Source organism: Vipera ursinii (assembly GCF_947247035.1).
Source record: "Vipera ursinii genome assembly, chromosome: 6".
NCBI classification, from domain to species: domain Eukaryota; kingdom Metazoa; phylum Chordata; class Lepidosauria; order Squamata; family Viperidae; genus Vipera; species Vipera ursinii.
The window spans coordinates 54,310,815-54,328,101 of NC_139515.1; the positions used below are offsets into that span (position 1 = coordinate 54,310,815).

A 17,287-nucleotide genomic window follows, 5' to 3' on the forward strand; every position below is an offset into this window, starting at 1 on the left:
TCACAATAAAACATAAAGAGGTAATTATAGATACGTATACACTTTACAATGAAATTGCTTAACAACTATTTTTTATCTAATTGTTTACTTCACTGCTAATGAAAATGTAGTATGTTTTCCAGTAAAGCACCTTTGTTCAGAGAGCACTTTAGTACTGACAGCTCCTAAACCCAAAGAGCAAAATATCACAATTATATTTTATTAGGCCAGTCTGCAGCCTCCAGAGTGAAGCATATTATAGGTTTTTAGCCATGGCTTCAATTCTATATATATTTACAAGAAAACAATGAATTCCAAAATTAATTTCAAGAAGAAAACTGTAAATGTAATTATTTGCAATTAAGTATAATGTAAACAAAATACTGGCCAAAAGTAGTATCCAAAATGAAACTCTATCATAATTATAAGTCTACCGGTGCCTGATTTTCTGATTAAGTTCAATTTTACATGCTCCCCAAAAATAGCTGTTTTCACAACACAATGATGATTAACTAATTTTGAGGGCCGCATTTGTTACAATATGCTATTAAATGTAATTGGGTAGTCTGCTATCTAGTGTGTCAAGTGAAGGCAACTTTTAAGCTCCACTGATTCCCCTGGAATTTACTTTTGAATAAACATGTATACCATTATTCTATAGTAAATGAATAGGTAATCAGGTCATCATCTGGGTTTTTTTAATAAAAAAACCCTTTGGTTTAGCCTCAAAATACACTATTTAAAAACACATTGCAGACCAATTAATGTGTGGATTCCCACATTTGAAAAATAAACAATGTATGTTTTCTCTGAGGAGCAATGGCATTCACATTAAAGTAATAGCAAAAACTATGCCCATGACTTCTTAGGCAGAGATAAGAAAACTATTATAAACTAGTTCCTTTTTTGATTGGCACAGCAAAGTTTAAATCAGAAAATTCTTACTATTACAAATCCATTCCTGAACTCTTTTATTTGCAGTTAACAGCTTTAGAGTTACTTACATATTTACTATTCAAAATGTCAACAAAGAGTATTAATATCAAAATGCCCTTAACAATTGCCCCAACGTATTTATGTAACTTTTCAACAAAGGATCCCTTAAATCACTCCCTTACACATCTTCAAAAATACAGCTACAAACAAGACTGATCTAAATTCTTAAGACATAAAACACAAATCCCATAAAAAGTTTTAATCCTTAAGTCTTCTTGCCTGGAAAAAAGCTGAAAGTCTCTTTTTTTTTCCCCATACACTACTTCTTGGGTCTATTTAAGTATACCCCAAAAGGATGGGAAAACAGAAAACAGAAAAAATGGATTCTTTTCCAACAACAGAAGGCAGGAAATCGGGGCTTTGTTTATTTCAGCTTTCCTCCAGATGTGTTAGCCTACCGGTCTTATCAATCCCGGCAACAACGAAAGTGTAGTTCGGTCGAAGGATCGTTCTCCCAATTAATAAGATCGCAAGGGGGGGGGGGATTACAAACTTTATTAGACAACATTAGAGAGTTCAGGAAGAGTTACTTTTTCACTCTCTGCTGTCAGTCAGAAGAACACGACTAGGAAAACTTCATAACATAGACCTCACAAACAGATAAGAACAGGGGCTGCGAAGTAACGTCAATGTGGACGAGGGCATGCAAGTCATGGAGACTTTTTCTTTCTAGGGCAAGTTAATCTTTTCACTCGCCCAGGAAAGATAAGAAAACAAAGAACTCAGGGGTCCTTGGTGCTCTCTGAAGCATGGTTATTTTCCTGCAGACGTTTTATTACCCAGATAACAAACTAACTAGCACTGTTGAAGTTAGCTATTTCGGGTAATGAAACAAAGAACTCGGGTTTGGGGTGGGGGGGATTTGGGGATATATTGTAAAATTTTGTTTTTGTAAAACTCTTTAATAATAAAAAAAAGAACTGAAGACAAACGCGAGAGCAGGAAAGAGAGTTGCATTTTCAATCCTGAGGATTTCTCCCAAGTAGACCCTTAAGCCACCTCCCATCTTCTGTTGGGACTTGAAGGAACAGGAGCAAGGAGCGGAGAAGGCTGAGGAGGAGAACCATTTCCTCCTATTATATCCCTCTTGCTCAGCTGGCTGTGGGGCATTTTTTAAAATCAGCCCCTTGGATCCCCCCACATCTGTGGCGGTGGCGGTCGCCAGGACCCCCAAGCCAAGTTCCCAGCGCTTTTCTTCGCGCCCCGAGCACTCACCGGCTGAACTCATGGTGACTCCCCTTCCATGCGTTTCGCCTTGCTCCGCTCCTTCTCCCTCTTTAAAGCATAACAGCTCTTCTCAGAGTGGCCGCTTGCGAGGGTAAAGTCCACCGAAAAGCGCAGCCCGTCGCTCCGGTTCCTGCATAACATGCCCGCAGCGAAGAGAGGGAAAGAGCGCAACTGACTGACCCGAACGGGCACTGACGGTCCTCGCCGTTCTTAGCAAAAGTTCCCTTGGTTTGCGGCACAGAGACCTCTACAGGCCAAATGCCGTCAATACAGACGCCTCCCCCCCCCCACTGCTTCGCTTAGAGTAGACCTCCTCTGCCGTTCAATCTGCGCAGCAACACCACAGATTCCTCTCCTCCCCTTCTTCCCGCAGTGGCTATTGGGTAGCCAGAGTTGCTGGGCCGCCGCGGTGGGGGTTTTGTGTGTGTGTGTGTGTGAGGGGGGATTATAACGCCGGGTTCGGCGGACTCGCTTTCCCATGGTGCCTGAGGAGACGGGAACGGATGGCGGAGAAGGATGACACCGGAGTTTGACGACGAAGTGGTGTTTGAGGTGCGTAGCGTAGCAAAAAGGGGCCGGTGGAGAGCTTTGGGTGCCTGTTGGTAGAGATGGTGAGGCTACTTCTTTTTTCCTCACGCTGCCGTGGGCGAAACGAGGTGGCGTCGTTGAACGGGTGCGTGGCGAGGGCAGGTGGAGCTCTTTGCAGGGCCCTCGGAGGAGGAGGAAGAAGAGGAGGAGGATTTCCCAGGGCGGCTGAATCCAGCCATGTCTTTGGTCGTGAAACCTCGCCTCTGAAGGGAAGGAGTTGGAGAAGTTTGGTGTGAACCAAAAGAGTGACTAGCAGATTATTCATATTCGTGTCTAGTTCGAAGTAAGACCCACTGAATACGGTACGAACTTACATCGCAACCTAAGAATAATTGGAGGAAAGGTTACACGCCAGACGTCCCAGAAATAAAGCATATTTGCCGTGAGGCGATATTACATGTTTTCAGCAATAGAGTATCCTCTGGAACCATAAGTGCCAAGCTTTTTATTGTGACACATTTTAGTGAACTGGCGTTGCTTCCGGATGTATGAATTACCGTGTTAATATCCCATTTATTTCTTATCTACTGTCTGGGACTCAAGATAGTTTGTAACCTGGAACCAAAATAATAACACAAGAAACATGCAAGCGAATTAACAAAAACTAACGATTTTAATTGGTTTGCTAGAAAACATTAGGCAAATCTTTAGACTGATCTACCCAAATCCAATCAATGGGATAGATGTGATAGAATTGATAAAAGCAAACATGATTGTTTGAATTAAGCTAGTTTGTCAGTTCTAATCTCTGTATATAAAAGCTCCCTGTGATAATGTCCTATGAGGCTGATGATTTGAGAAAACGTTAGTAATCAGGTCAGAAGTTTTCCTAATGTCTGCCACATTCTCTCTATAATCATGGGGCTCACTAGAGGAATGTAACTGAATTCTGCTTTGGAAATACTACCAAATGTAAATTGCATGTGAACAGAATAAGCAAAAATGTAAACATCACCTCTGTATTAGTATTTAGGCAACAAGTATAATATAGACATGTGAATAAGCAAAAATGTTAACATCACCTCTGTATTAGTATTTGGGCAACAAGTATAATATAGACATGTGATCAGTCTTGATATATACTAATGCTGCAGAAGCCTAGATTGACTTCCAGTTATTAGTGAGATGATCCCTTCGTCAATTTTACAATTCAAAATACATAATGCAATGGAAGGAGGGGCCAGCATTACTGTACAGTGATCAGCTGCAATAAAAATAAGGTGTAATAGAGTGCTGGCTGGACTACAGTTGGATGAAGCGCAAGTCTGCAGCATGTTAAAATGGCTGCTGTTAAGTAGTTTATGATAATGTAGCTTAAGGCATAAGCAATGTATTATGATATATTGTATCATATTATTTTGATAGTGGCAGTTATACAGTATTATTAGAGACTATTAACACTCTAATGTTTAGATAACGTAGACCAGGAGTGTCAAACTCGCAAGGTGACATGATGTGTTGTGACTTTTTCTCCATTGCCAGCAATGAGGTGGGTGTGGTTTTGGCATGACACATCTGGCCCGCGGACCAGCAGTTTGACATCCCTGACTTAGACCTTTAAGGAGAAAAAAAGATTTATATCATTGTTAACTATGATTTGAAATGTGAGTGTAAGAACATGTTTAAATTTTACATTAAAAACTAAATATAGTGTTCATAAACAATTGCAAATAACATCAAAATATTTTTGTACAACAAAGGTTTCTGTCTTAAACTGAATACTTAATACCAAGGTATCCACTGTACAGTATTGTTACCTAGCTTTCTTCTTTGCTTTTCCCATGTTCATGAAGAAGTGGCCATAAGGAAGGCATTGGAAACTTCTAATGACAGTTTGAATGGTTTATGGATTTAACAAGCCATCATTAGGATTTTATAATACTATTCAGATATTAAACTAATGGTTTTTTTAAAAGTGCATTGTGTATTTATACAGCCCAAATATCTAGAGGACCTAGTTGCCTACTATGGGAAATGACATACTCAACTATTGCATATTCAACTATAATTGCTTAGTTTCATTCTGGAAAAACTTCTCTGATAAGAATATCATCCTCAGAAGATATGGTGTCAGCATTCAAAATAGAATATGAAATTAGACTATAGTTAACTAAAAAAGAGAGAAAGGAATCATTGAGGATGAGAGCAAAAATGTGCAAGCTTGAAATTGTGCCAACTGATATGTAGAATAAAAAATATATTTGACGCTTTTTCAAACTGTTCTCAGTGTTGTAGGATTTTCTTCAACATGCATATTTTTTTCTTTTTGAAGAATATCATTGTTAGGAATGTTGCTTATAACATTGCTATTGAACAGGTCTTCACTGTATCTATACTCAAGATTCTGAGGTTATACATTTTATTACACTGTGATGTAATTTATCGGGTATTTTTCTTATTATCCCAATTATTATAATATTTTAACTGTTTTATGCTTCTGATTAGTGTTAATACAGAAAATTAAGTGTAAAATTAGCAAATTAGGTTTATGTAAACTACCTGTCAAGCTTCACACCAGCTGTTGATAGTAAATCATCATTCTCCAAACCTTATTCGGCATTCAGCTTCACTGCTGAAGACTCTCAAGATACAACTTGGCTAGATTAGAATATTCTAATCCTTTCCTCCTACCCTTCTGAGTGAATGAATATTCTGGCAGGTCTCTTAATGGATTTGAGAGGCAATTGAGATAAGTTTGTATAATAGTTCTCTCCAGTTTAGTAGCTCTTTGTGAGCTTCAGCACTAATACTTTTGCTATTTTCTCTTTCCTTTCCTCTATGAGCCTGGATATATCACCTGTTTTTCACCTCCCTACTTCTGGTAATGGGTAGCTGGCGGGTACTATGCCACCTCTTCTATTTTCATTTCTCATTTGTCTAGAGCTGGTAACATCTCCCTTTCAGGCCTCTAAATCCCTTCATTTTATGACACCGAAGGGGATGTTTCTATCATTTAATTCCTCAGAATTAAAAACTTCTGGCTGGTTCAAAAACCTTGATTGCCAGTCAAATAATTTGGGCTTATAAAGATGTTACAAATTAAAGGAGATGTGGTATTTGAATGTCATTGCCATACTCAAGTACATTCACTTTCTGGATAATTTTTACAGTGGATCACCGTATTCAAATCCACCTCTCCTGTGTTGACAGTCTAAATGCCTTCTACACTGAATTCTTTCCCCCCTGCCCATTTGAATGGAAGATTATGTTCCAGGACCAGGAGAGAACAGTAAAGAACTGGATATATTTTAGCTTTGTTGATAACTGTACATGATCTGTGCTGTTAGAGTGAGAGGTGCAATAAACTGGATAGTTGGATAGCTTCTTAGTTGGATAGAAAACTGAAATCCAGTAAAAAGAGAGACATTATGGCCAGCAATAATCAGGGGGAGGGTCTTTCTGATAGGACATCAAAAGAAGAATTGTAGAAGTCCTTGGCATGATTTGGTTGATCTTTAAGGAGGGACAGAGAAACCTGATAATTCTTAGACAAAACAAATTCTCTGAAAGAAGAGAAGGCTTGGAACTGTTTATTTAAAAGTGCAGGTGGCAATCATAGTTGGCCTGAAATGACTTCATCCAAGTGGAGAATGAATTGAGTTATTATATAACAAACTCATCCACAGAGAAAGGATCATGCCCATTGTCTTGCTGCTAGATTACAATGAAGCAGTGAAAGTATTTGAATTTGCATTTGTCCTCCTTACCTCTACATCTGACTATGGTGGATGGGTAGAGGACAAGTAAAGCTTTACATACATCCAGTTGTAGAAATACAGCTTTACAAACTTCCATGAAGATTGGATTGGCCAAACTGTGATTTTGAAAAAATTGCTTAATGACCAACAAGCTGTTTCAGAAACATAGGAGAAAGCAGAACAGACCATCTGCCAACAAAATAGCATTGGAGAGTCAGATGTAATGTCCAAGAAAAACATCCCAAGGGGAGAGGATAGAACAATCCAGATAGTTTGCTCCTGAGAAATTGGCATGAAAAAAGCATGACAAGAAAAAGATACAGGCCTTGACATCTCTAATATTGCTAAGCACATTGGTTTGTGCTTAAATTGTAAGCCTCCCTGAGTCTTCTGAGAAGGGCGGGATATAAATGTGATTAAAATAAATAAAATAAAATAAAATAAATAAAATAATGCAAGGCTACCAAAAGTTCCAGAAAAAAATGGGTCATTTTGATTTACCCCAAGGCTGCAGTCACAGATCTGATGGGCAGGTAAAGTCTAGGCTTTTTCCTTTCTGTGTACTTGGCGGGCAAGGTTGAAAGTTATATTTACAGACAAGTGATAAAAGGTGGAAATGTAAGCCCCTGCAGACTGCTTTTTGCATGCTGGACAATCAAAAGTGATTTCATTGTGGCATCAATGAATATGTGGATTCTGAAGCCTGTGGCTGCTCCAGCAACAGGACTGCAACATACGGGGACCACCTGTTGGGATAGTTGGTTCATCATCTTGCCTGATTCTCGTACTGGAGCAATATATTGCCAACATCATCAATATTTATTTATTTATATTTGACTTTATATGGCTGTCTCACTTGACAACTAACTTGAGGTCTTGCAGTTAAGTTTTTGGTCTCTTGTAATGCTGGTGGATACCTGAGAAGCTAGCTCCTATCTCAGTCCTTATCATCCTCCATTCAAGACAAGCACATAATTGAAATGCTTAGGTCTTCAGAATAGAACCTGGTTTGTGACAGTATTTATTATTCTTTGTGTGTGTTTTCAGTATCTGTATGATTCTGTTCATTTGTTGAGGATAATTTTAAATTTCAAGATGATTTCTTAGAGCACAGTTATTAAGCAGTTTTGAGCGGAGATTAGTGTGTTTTTTGTTCTTGAAGTCTTATATTGTTGTATTGACTCTGAAAATGAGATTTTGAAAGTTTTTTCATGTGAATCTTATGAGAAAGGCTCTTATATAAAAACAACAGAACTTGTAATATAGTTAGAAAAATGTTGATATTTAGAACTCCCTAGATCATATATATGTTAGTGGCATTGTGTGAAAAGCTGGCATTGTATAGAATGCCTAGAAATCTATAAAATGTGTAACATTTTAGGCAAATATATGAATGTCTATGTTATTTTAATATAGTATAATATACTATACTGCTCAAAAAATAAAGGGAACACTTAAACAACACAATGTACTGTATTTAATAGTAGGATGTCTTATCTTGTGTTCCCTTTATTTTTTTTGAGCAGTATATACTGTATACTTTCCCTAGGCAGATAATACCTAGACATTATACAGAATGACAAGATCTGTTATGCAAAGTAATAGAAAGAGGGTCATGAAAAGGGTTAGAATTTCTAACCCTTTCTTGAAAAGACATATATGAAAATGAAAGAAGAAATGCAAAATAACATACAGGACTTTCTTACTAAAAAAAAGGATTGACCTTGTTGCAACAAGGAAGGCTAGAATGGTATTTTAGTGGGAGTATTTTACATATTGTTGGTTTGCCTTTGGCATTGCATAGAATGCCTAGGAAATGTGTGAAATATTAAGCATTTTATACTTTGATACTTTCCCATTTTTGCCATTTTATAGGTTTCCTAGGCATTCTATAAGATGCTTAATTTCACACATTGATGGTAACATGTACATTTCCAGTGTCACTCTCCCATATTTATCTGAAATGAGATTTGAGTAATTTGTTAGCTGATAAGTAAACCAAGATGATTATGTTCCAAGAACGTATGACTAAGACATTTAAATAGAATTGCTTGGCAAGATCTGCAAAAGATTTTATTGATGTGCATCATTTCGTTTAAGCATCAGCTTTCTAAAAGCCTTTCATATCTTATCAGCTGATGTTGGGTTCCTCCTATTGCACAGGAACAGAAGAAACAGCTTAGTGCGTTGCTTCTGACTTCTTCTGCTTCTATGCCACAAAAATGTACCTGGGTGAAAGTACAGGTGCAGTTTCTCTGATTTATACTTCAGATTTTCTGCTCCAGACACCCTGGAGAGACAAGTAGAAAGAAATGGGGAGGTGGAAGAAATTCTCTCGGATGCACTGGAAGTGTATTTAAGAGAAAGGTGGAACCACATTTTCCAGGAGACAAGATTCATTTTGCCTGTAAGTCTTGTGGGCATCTGTGTATCAGCATAAACTTAAATTTTCAGCTGCTTTAATTTTAGCAATTACATATGTCTCACAAGACAGTTGAAGGTAATTCTTGAAGAGTGTTCTTTAACTTCTAACTTTTGATCCACCTTTAGCTTTAAACAAGGATAGAATGGTCTTTTAATATGTAGCAGTTTGCAAATTTATGTAATTAAGCATTAATGAAAAGGTTAGATATGCAGGAGATAAATTAGGGTGGAGTAGGGAGGATCTAATGGAAAAAGTCTTAGTCATTTCCTTTACCTTGCATCAGCAGAAATGTTCTTGGTATGCCTTAAAACATATAGGCAGTTATGATAATGCATTCATATTTATATCTTAATTTCAATTTATTTTTTTTAAAAAAAATAAGTTTATTTTTATGGAATGCATTCTGTATGTTAAATAAAGGGATGTTAATGTGAAAAAAGCAATAGTAAACTTTATCATGCTTTTCTTTAAATGCTTTTTTCATAACCTTTTGTGTGCTTATTCTTTCCTACCTGCTAACTTTTATTTCTGAAGTGTAGTTGAATGATTATTTCAGTATATTTAGGAAGCATTTATTCTTTACTCATGCTATTATAGTATAACAAAAGAACAATTGGCTACAGCATCTTATTATAAAAATATTTTATAGTTTTTTTTATCTTGTATATTTAATGACTATTCTATTGTTAAACTAATTCAGTAAAGTATAATATGAAATGCTAACAGAGATTTGGCAGTTATCATTATCCTGTTGGAATGGTAAAATATATGAAAGGCAGTTACTAGTATGAAAATTAAGAATATGTTGTATGGTTGTATTTTTAAGATCATCTGAACATAGTAGCTGAAACAGCCCCTTCCTATGAGTCTTTAATGGACAGTGGGAATGAACTTGGGGAAAGGAGGGAGAAGATGCTTTCTAGAAAGCAGTCAAGAGACCATGAGCCCCCCCCCCAAAAAAGCTTCATGATTAGAGAGAGAAAAATTAGGAAGGACCTGCCCTAACGGATCACACAGTTAAAAATGACAGTGGGAAATTTTGTACTTTCAGACTTGCAAGATTCTATTAATGTAGCTTTGCAATAAAGTGGATTTAGCTCATCTAGTCATATTTGATTTATTTGGAAAGGTTATCATAAATGTCCTGCCTTTTTTTCCACTTTTTGTGCTTAAGAAAGCCTTTCCAAAGGCTTTTATGCACTTCTAAATCTTATTGGAGGGACTCCTCCTTTCAGGAATAGGTCTATAGGTAACTCCTCACCTTATGACCATTCAGAAGTTATAACTAGTCCATTGCAGGATTCCCACAATCACGTCATCAAAATTCAGGCACTTGGCAATCATAGTAATATTTACAACAGCTGTAGCATCCCAGGATCAAGTGATTGCCATTTGCGAGTTTTCCAGAGGCTTCTCACAGTCATAGGAGAAACCAGATTATCATCATCATCATCATCATAAAGTTGGAAGGGACCTTGAAGGTCATCTAACCCTATACCTGTGCATTTCATTTTTCTTGCCTAAATGTAAAATCTTACTTTTCTCACCATTCTGTATCTTAAGCCTGTCTTCTGGAGTGTTGGCTATTCCTGCCCGCTTGATGTCACCTGCAAATTTGATGAGTTCCCCATCTATCCTCTCATCCAAATCATTGATGAAGATGTTGAAGAGCACTGGGCCCACAACAGAGCCCTGGGGCAACTCACTACACACTTCCCTTCATGTAGATGCAGTTCTATTGAGGACCACACGCTGAGTATAGCCAGTCAGCCAGCTACGAATCCATTGGTGGTGATGCTGTCTAACCTACATGTTTCTATCTTATCAAGTAGTAGGTTGTGGTCTACTTTATCAATGCCTTACTGAAGTCCAAGTAAATTATATCCACAGCATTCTTCTGGTCCACTAATTTTGTCACCTGGTCAAAGAATGCAATAAAATTTGTCTGGCATGATCTGCTTTTTTGACAAACCCCGTGTTGGCTTTTAGTAATGACTTTTTTTGCCTCTAGGTGTTCACTGATTTGTTGCTTGATTATTTTTTCCAGAATCTTCCCAGGTACTGAGGTCAGGCTGATTGGTGTGTAGTTTCTTAAATCCATTTTTTTTTCCTTTTTTGAAGATGGAAACTACATCAGCTCTTTTCCATTCCTCTGGTAGTTCCCCAGTGCTCCAGGATCTTTATATCAGCTTAATATCCACGTGGGTTGCTTAATGACTTTGGAAAAAAAGATCATAAAATTGGGTGCAACTAACTTAATGACTGCATTGCTTAGTAATGTATGTTCTGGTCCCAATTGTGGTCATAAGTTGTGGACTACCTGTAGTTCCAATAAAAAATGAGTTTTCTTCTACTTAAAATAGATTCCCTTTATGTTTTCGCAAGGCTGCCGTTGTATAGCAAAACATGCAGTTGGCTTTTAAGTAGCCTCACTAGTGTTATTTCTTGAGGTTTTTATTTCTGAGATGCATTGTTTTCATCTAATGTTTTGTAATATTTCAGTAAACTATAATCATTAATTCCAGCTCTTGTTTACAAACAAAACAGAAATAAGTAGCTTTTTTCATTTCATTTTAGAATTCACCACTTTATCAGTACTTACAGGATCTGGGACACACTGATTTTGAAATATGCTCACCATTGTTGCAGAAGTCAGAAGAATGCACATCCAAAGAGGGACCAAAAGATATGGATGTAAGTGTTATTCAGGAGGTAGGTAGGTAGGTAGCATTATACACTATATAATCTGAATTTTTTGATAACAGGCATCTGTTTAAAAATGCATTGTCTTTATCCCTGTTTGCATGTGAATGCTGTTGGCAACGTTGTGTATTTGTTGGCTAATGCCATTCCTTTTGGACCTTTTATGTCAGTTGTTCAGAATTTTAGGATTTAAGGAGCTACTAAAGTCAAGTAATAGACATTGTTTCTTTGCCTGTTGTGTTTGGGGGTACTTGTGGTAATTGGGAAACTTGCTACTTTTTCTTGTTTTATCCATGTTAAACCTTATATCCACTTAATATCCACATGGGTTGCTTAATGACTTTGGGAAAAAAAGATCATAAAATTGGGTGCAACTCACTTAATGACTGCATTGCTTAGTAATGGATGTTCTGGTCCCAATTGTGGTCATAAGTTGTGGACTACCTGTAGTTCCAAAAGAATATGAGTTTTCTTCTACTGAAACTAGATTCCCTTTAGATTCCCTGCAGTGTTTTCAGTTGTTCCAAAAGAGCTCAGTCTCATCTAGCAGCAAAGCAGAAGAGATCAGTGATTTGAACCCCAAAGGATGCATTTTGTGAGAGAAAGAGAAATATGGAATATTATGAAAAGATATAAGCAGGCGGTGGCTCAGTGGGTTAGGACGCTGAGCTTGTCGATCAGATGGTCGGCAGTTTGGCGGGTCGAATCCCGAGTGCCGAGTAACAGAGTGAGCTCCTGTTACTCGTCCCAGCTTCTGCCAACCTAGCAGTTCGAAAGCACGTAAAAATGCAAGTAGAAAAATAGGGACCGCTACGGTGGGAAGGTAACAGCGTTCCGTGCGCCTTTGGCGTCTAGTCATGCCGGCCACATGACCACGGAGATGTCCTCAGACAAGCGCTGGCTCTTTGGCTTTGAAACGGAGATGAGCATCGGCCCCTAGAGTCAGAAACGACTAGCACGCATGTGCGGGGGAACCTTTACCTTTACCTTTATCAGTTTTCATATTTTTCTATTCCAATTCGACTATTACCAAAGAACTGTTTTCATTGCCTTAAGGCCCACAGTCCAAAAATAAGGAAAGGAAAGGAAAGGAAAGGAAAGGAAAGGAAAGGAAAGGAAAGGAAAGGAAAGGAAAGGAAAGGAGAAATCTCAGGTATCAAAGTCTTGTTGAAATGGCAATGATTAATTACATTGGAATCATTAATTAGACTGGAAAATATGTTTGTATGTATGTAGAATTCAGGAAAAGGAAATGATGTTTCTGGGGAAAAAAACATAGAAACTCCAATCAAAGGTTCTAAAGAACTCTTGATTCCTTTATGCATTTGCTTTATTGAGAATGATTGATCAGTGGTAGTCGCAAATCTGATTCTATTGGAATTTATGGATCCTAAGCTTTGTTTGCAATATGTCTCTTCATTTTCTGGTTGGTGGTACAGTACAGTGCAGGCAGAAATGGAGTCCACATGGGTTTGCCACGTGGCCAAGGTATCTACATGGTACAAAATTACCCACAAAATTACTGGTTCTTAATTTCAGGTATTTTTCCCTGGGTTCTAGCATTACAGTTCCAAAACAGAAATTCCCGTGGATAATACACCCCCTGCAGGTTGCTGTTTTTGTTTTAAGCAAAATAGCAACTATACTTATCGTGTGAGACTATAGATCAGAAATCTGGAATCTAATTCCCTGTCATTTTCCTGTAGTTAAAAATAAGCTTATTGTTGACATTAAGTTCAGTCTGAAGGCTTTTAATTTAAAATATATATTTGGAGTAAAAACTAGGTCTGTTCATTGTAGCAGAGATAAGATGAGATGATGAAAACTCCGATGCATTGCAAGAAAAAGAGAATCAAATTACTTTAGTGGTTAAGGTACCAAGTAGAAAGTGAAGTCTGATCTCACCTTATGCGCAAAAGCCAGCTGGGTGACTTTGGGTCAGTCACTCTGTCCCAACCCAATTCACCTCAGGTGGTGGCAGTTGTGAGGAAAATAGGAGGTGGAAGGAGTATTAGGTTATGTTCCTTGAGTTGTCTATAAAAATAATTAAGGCAGGTTAAAAAAAATCTAAATCTAAAAAAATGTAGAAATAAGAAATTTAAAAAGAGTTGCCACTGTGACTATATCTTGAAAATGAAGGATATGCAGCATACCCAGTTCAATAAGGTCTGGGTTTGAACTTGGGATTTGGATTGGTGACATCCATATCATGTACAATCTGTAATAATAGATTGAAGAGTCTGAGTGGGGGGTCTTTGAGCTTGCCTGTTTTCTTGCAGATGTTTCATTCATTCATTTCAGGGCTAGTGATGATACCTAGTTAGGACAATGAAACCTTGGCAAGAAAACAAGTAAGGTCAGAGAGCACCAAGGACCCCTCATTTCAATCCTGTGCTACAAATATTGTCTTTCATTGGAAGAGTCTGAGTGGGAGGCAGTGTCAATAAAATTAGGCTAACAGGCACGGTAACAATCTTACAGATTGTTTGCTTGCAATGTAATAAGCACAGTAAGTATCACATTTCATTTTTGCATAATTTCTAAATTCTTCCGTGGAGAACATAATGTATTGGCTAAAAATAACATACCGTACCATTTTTGTATCTCCTTAATACGTGTACCTTTTTTTCCTGTATTGCTGAAAAATGAAGCTGCAGTTTCCTTTTGTTTTTCAGTGAACAAATGTGTAAACCCTCATTTGTTTTTAATATGCCAGAAAAACAAACAAATGTATCTTCTATCCAAACTCTGAAAATAAGCCAATCGTTCTGGAAATGATGGCACCTTGCATCACTTGCCTCCCCGTTCTTAAAAAGCAAAAATGGAAAATATAGTCAGCAGATGACAAATATTGCTACCTACCAATTGGTCTAATTGTCTGTTTCTTTTTCGTATTCTTCTAAAACTTTTTTCAGTGAATTTATTTCTTATAATTTTGAAGAGAAAATATTAAGACTGATACAAATACAAATATAAAAAGATACCGAGCTGAAGATTCTGCTTGGATTTCAGCATGGAGCATTTTCAGTCAGTCCCCAGAGGCAAAAGGGAGTCCTTCTCACTAGGCGACAACTTGTGTAGTCCCTGCCAGCTTCCCCACGGACTTTTTGGAAAAGCCAGCAGGGAAGATTGCAAATATATGATCATAGAGCATTTGGCGACCAATTCTTAAGTGCAAATGGGTTCCCAAGCACCCAGATGGTGACTGCAGCGGCATCACAATAACCATAACTTTAGGGAATGATTGTAAGTCCCTTCATTCAGCACCGTCACAACTTTGAAAGACTGCTGAATGAATAATTGTAAGTTGAGGACTATCTGTATCTCTTTGCTCCAAACTAGTTCAAAAACTTTCCAACATTATATTTTTAGATTTCTTTCTTTTGTCATCATGCTCCTCAAGACAAATTTCAGCTTGCAGACATTTAATTCTCATTCAGGATTAGGCCTGCTTGTCAGAACATTTCCCAACATGGCTCAGCAAGATGAGTTATTGAAAGCAGGTCTAAGCTCATATACACATAGACATGTGCCGTAACATCCATAAACAAAGCACTTAAGTACACATTCTAGGCCAGACATGTCAAACACAAGGCCCGGGGGCCGGATTCGGCCCACAAAGCCATCCTGGAAACAGTGAGGGAATGGCCCCCTCTGCCTTGGCCCTGGCCCAGAGACCCTCCTCCTGCCAAAAACCCTCAGATCTGTCCCACTCCTGCCCGGGCCCCCATAGGCACCCTTGATGCGAACGATGTAGAGCTGGCCACGCCCACCCAGTAGGTCATACGCACTTTAGCCACGCCCACCCAGTAGGCCACACCCACCCAGGCCACACCCACCCAGCCCCCTGAGGGCAACCGCAATGCTGATGCGGCCCTCAATGAAATTGAGTTTGACACCCCTGTTCTAGGCTTTTTCCTTTGACCTTAGTAGGTGAACAGAATCTTACCTTTCTTTCGGTGGCCTTAGAAAGGATGTGACCTTGGTTGACGTAACTGTTCTCTTCAATTTGGGAACCACCGTTCTTACAGTTAGCTTCATTCCTTATATTTTCTCTCTCTGTTTTCAGTTTCCTCTCCCTTTTGATCTAAAAAACATCAGGTTCTTTTCCCCACCCTCATTTTTCTTGGTGATTGCTAGATTTGCCCAGCTGTTGCTTCTCTTCTTTTCTTAGCTAGAACTAACACTACATATCACTTCCCTCCCCTCTTTTTTTTAGGCCTCTTCTCCCTAAATGGTTTGCTGCTTACAGAATTGTATGGCAAAAAAAGAGGTCTTGATATATGCTGTAATACAGTTTTTCATTCATGTAGTTTAACTAAATACGAATAATGCTACCTTTACATTCAGTTCCTAATTAGAGATAAGAGGGTTAGTTAAGCTGGTTGACTGGCATTCTCAAAGTGGGATTTTCTCCTCTGGGCTAGCCATATATGATCATTTTCCTTTCTTTTCTTTAGCTTTTTACAAAGTTACCTGCATTGGGTAGATTTTTCCCATGGCTGTACTTTTCTTTCTTCAGTGGGACTTTAGCCCTCTTCCCACTCACAAGTACTTAAAGAGAGCTTCCCCTGGTTCCCCCTGGAAACAGTAAATCTTCAACAGCATTATTGACCTGGTGGTCATTAATCTCTTTTTCTCTTCTATTTTCTTTACAGAAAAATTTAAATTACAAATAACTTAACTTCCTTTGGGAAGTTATAAAAATCTTTACTATCTGTCTGGTCTTGGGATTTATTAACAGTAGAAAGAACGATATTTCTTGCTGGTTGGATAAGTGACAGGATAGCAAAAGTCATGGGCAATTGCATGTGATCACATCCCTTCTTTATAAGATACGTTGGTTATGGTTAGTTTAGCAAAGTTAGGAACTGTTTTTAAAAACAATTTGTTAAAGCCTCCCAATGGGAGATGGCTACAGAGAAATGGATTCTATCTGTTGAATTAGCACCAGGGAGACCCAAGTTTAATCCACCTTCTGGCATAAATGCTTACAGAATGATTTTGAGCTAGACACTATCTCATAGCCCAATATAACTCACAGAGTTGTTATGAGGAAAAAATAGATTAAGAATGATATTGTCAACGCTGCTAACATCGGACGTTTTTGCTTTGACAACAAATGGAGATGCAACCATTTTCCTTCTTATGTTTTACTTTTAGATTTAGAGTTAGAATTAGATGATACGGGGGGGAGGAGGAGGAACGTGCATGGGAGTTTAGTTAGACATAACAATACTGTAACTAGTGTGTGAACCAGAGTTATTGAAATAAGAGATGATAAGAATTGGCGGGTTGGAGAACTGGAGGGAAAGCCTGCATTTCATACTAATTGGAGAATGTGATTTATGACTGTAAATTAGAGGAGGGAATTGTACTTTGATGCTACGTGCTCAGGGGAGGGGAATTCAGATTTTGGCTTCGACTATGTAAGTGCTGATGTTATGTTACTCGAATAAAGATTCTTTAAGCTAAACAATACCTTCTTCGAAGAGTTTTATCTATTGGAACCATGACAGATATGTGTGCTGCCATGAGCTCTTGGAAAAATTTGATTTATTAGATGTAATAAATCATACATTACACATAAGCCATCCTGTTCATTAACAAAAAAGATGAAAACACTAGCAGGGAAAGTAGTAGGACAGATGAAACTTTTCTGTAAGTTTTC

General features: G+C 38.0%; 2 protein-coding genes across 4 annotated transcripts in view; one reads left to right on the forward strand and one right to left on the reverse strand.

Annotated features, from left to right (window-relative positions):
* FGD6 (FYVE, RhoGEF and PH domain containing 6) overlaps positions 1-2,403 on the reverse strand; it is a 60,589-nt gene extending 58,186 nt beyond the window's left edge. Inside the window, exon 1 of the mRNA XM_083365952.1 lies at positions 2,191-2,403. Coding sequence (XP_083222078.1) covers positions 2,191-2,203 — 13 coding nt within the window. The 5' untranslated portion in view covers positions 2,204-2,403. The remainder of the gene's footprint in view (positions 1-2,190) is intronic.
* A 218-nt stretch (positions 2,404-2,621) lies between these two features.
* The window catches only part of VEZT (vezatin, adherens junctions transmembrane protein), a 32,990-nt gene continuing 18,324 nt past the window's right edge, over positions 2,622-17,287 (forward strand). For 2 of the 3 annotated variants that reach the window (XM_083365485.1, XM_083365486.1), the window contains exons 1-2: positions 2,623-2,754; positions 11,491-11,625. In XM_083365485.1, coding sequence (XP_083221611.1) covers positions 2,719-2,754; positions 11,491-11,625 — 171 coding nt within the window. In that variant the 5' untranslated portion in view covers positions 2,623-2,718. Of the gene's footprint in view, positions 2,755-11,490; positions 11,626-17,287 lie in introns of all 3 variants that reach the window. The other variant, XM_083365484.1, reaches the window with a different exon arrangement.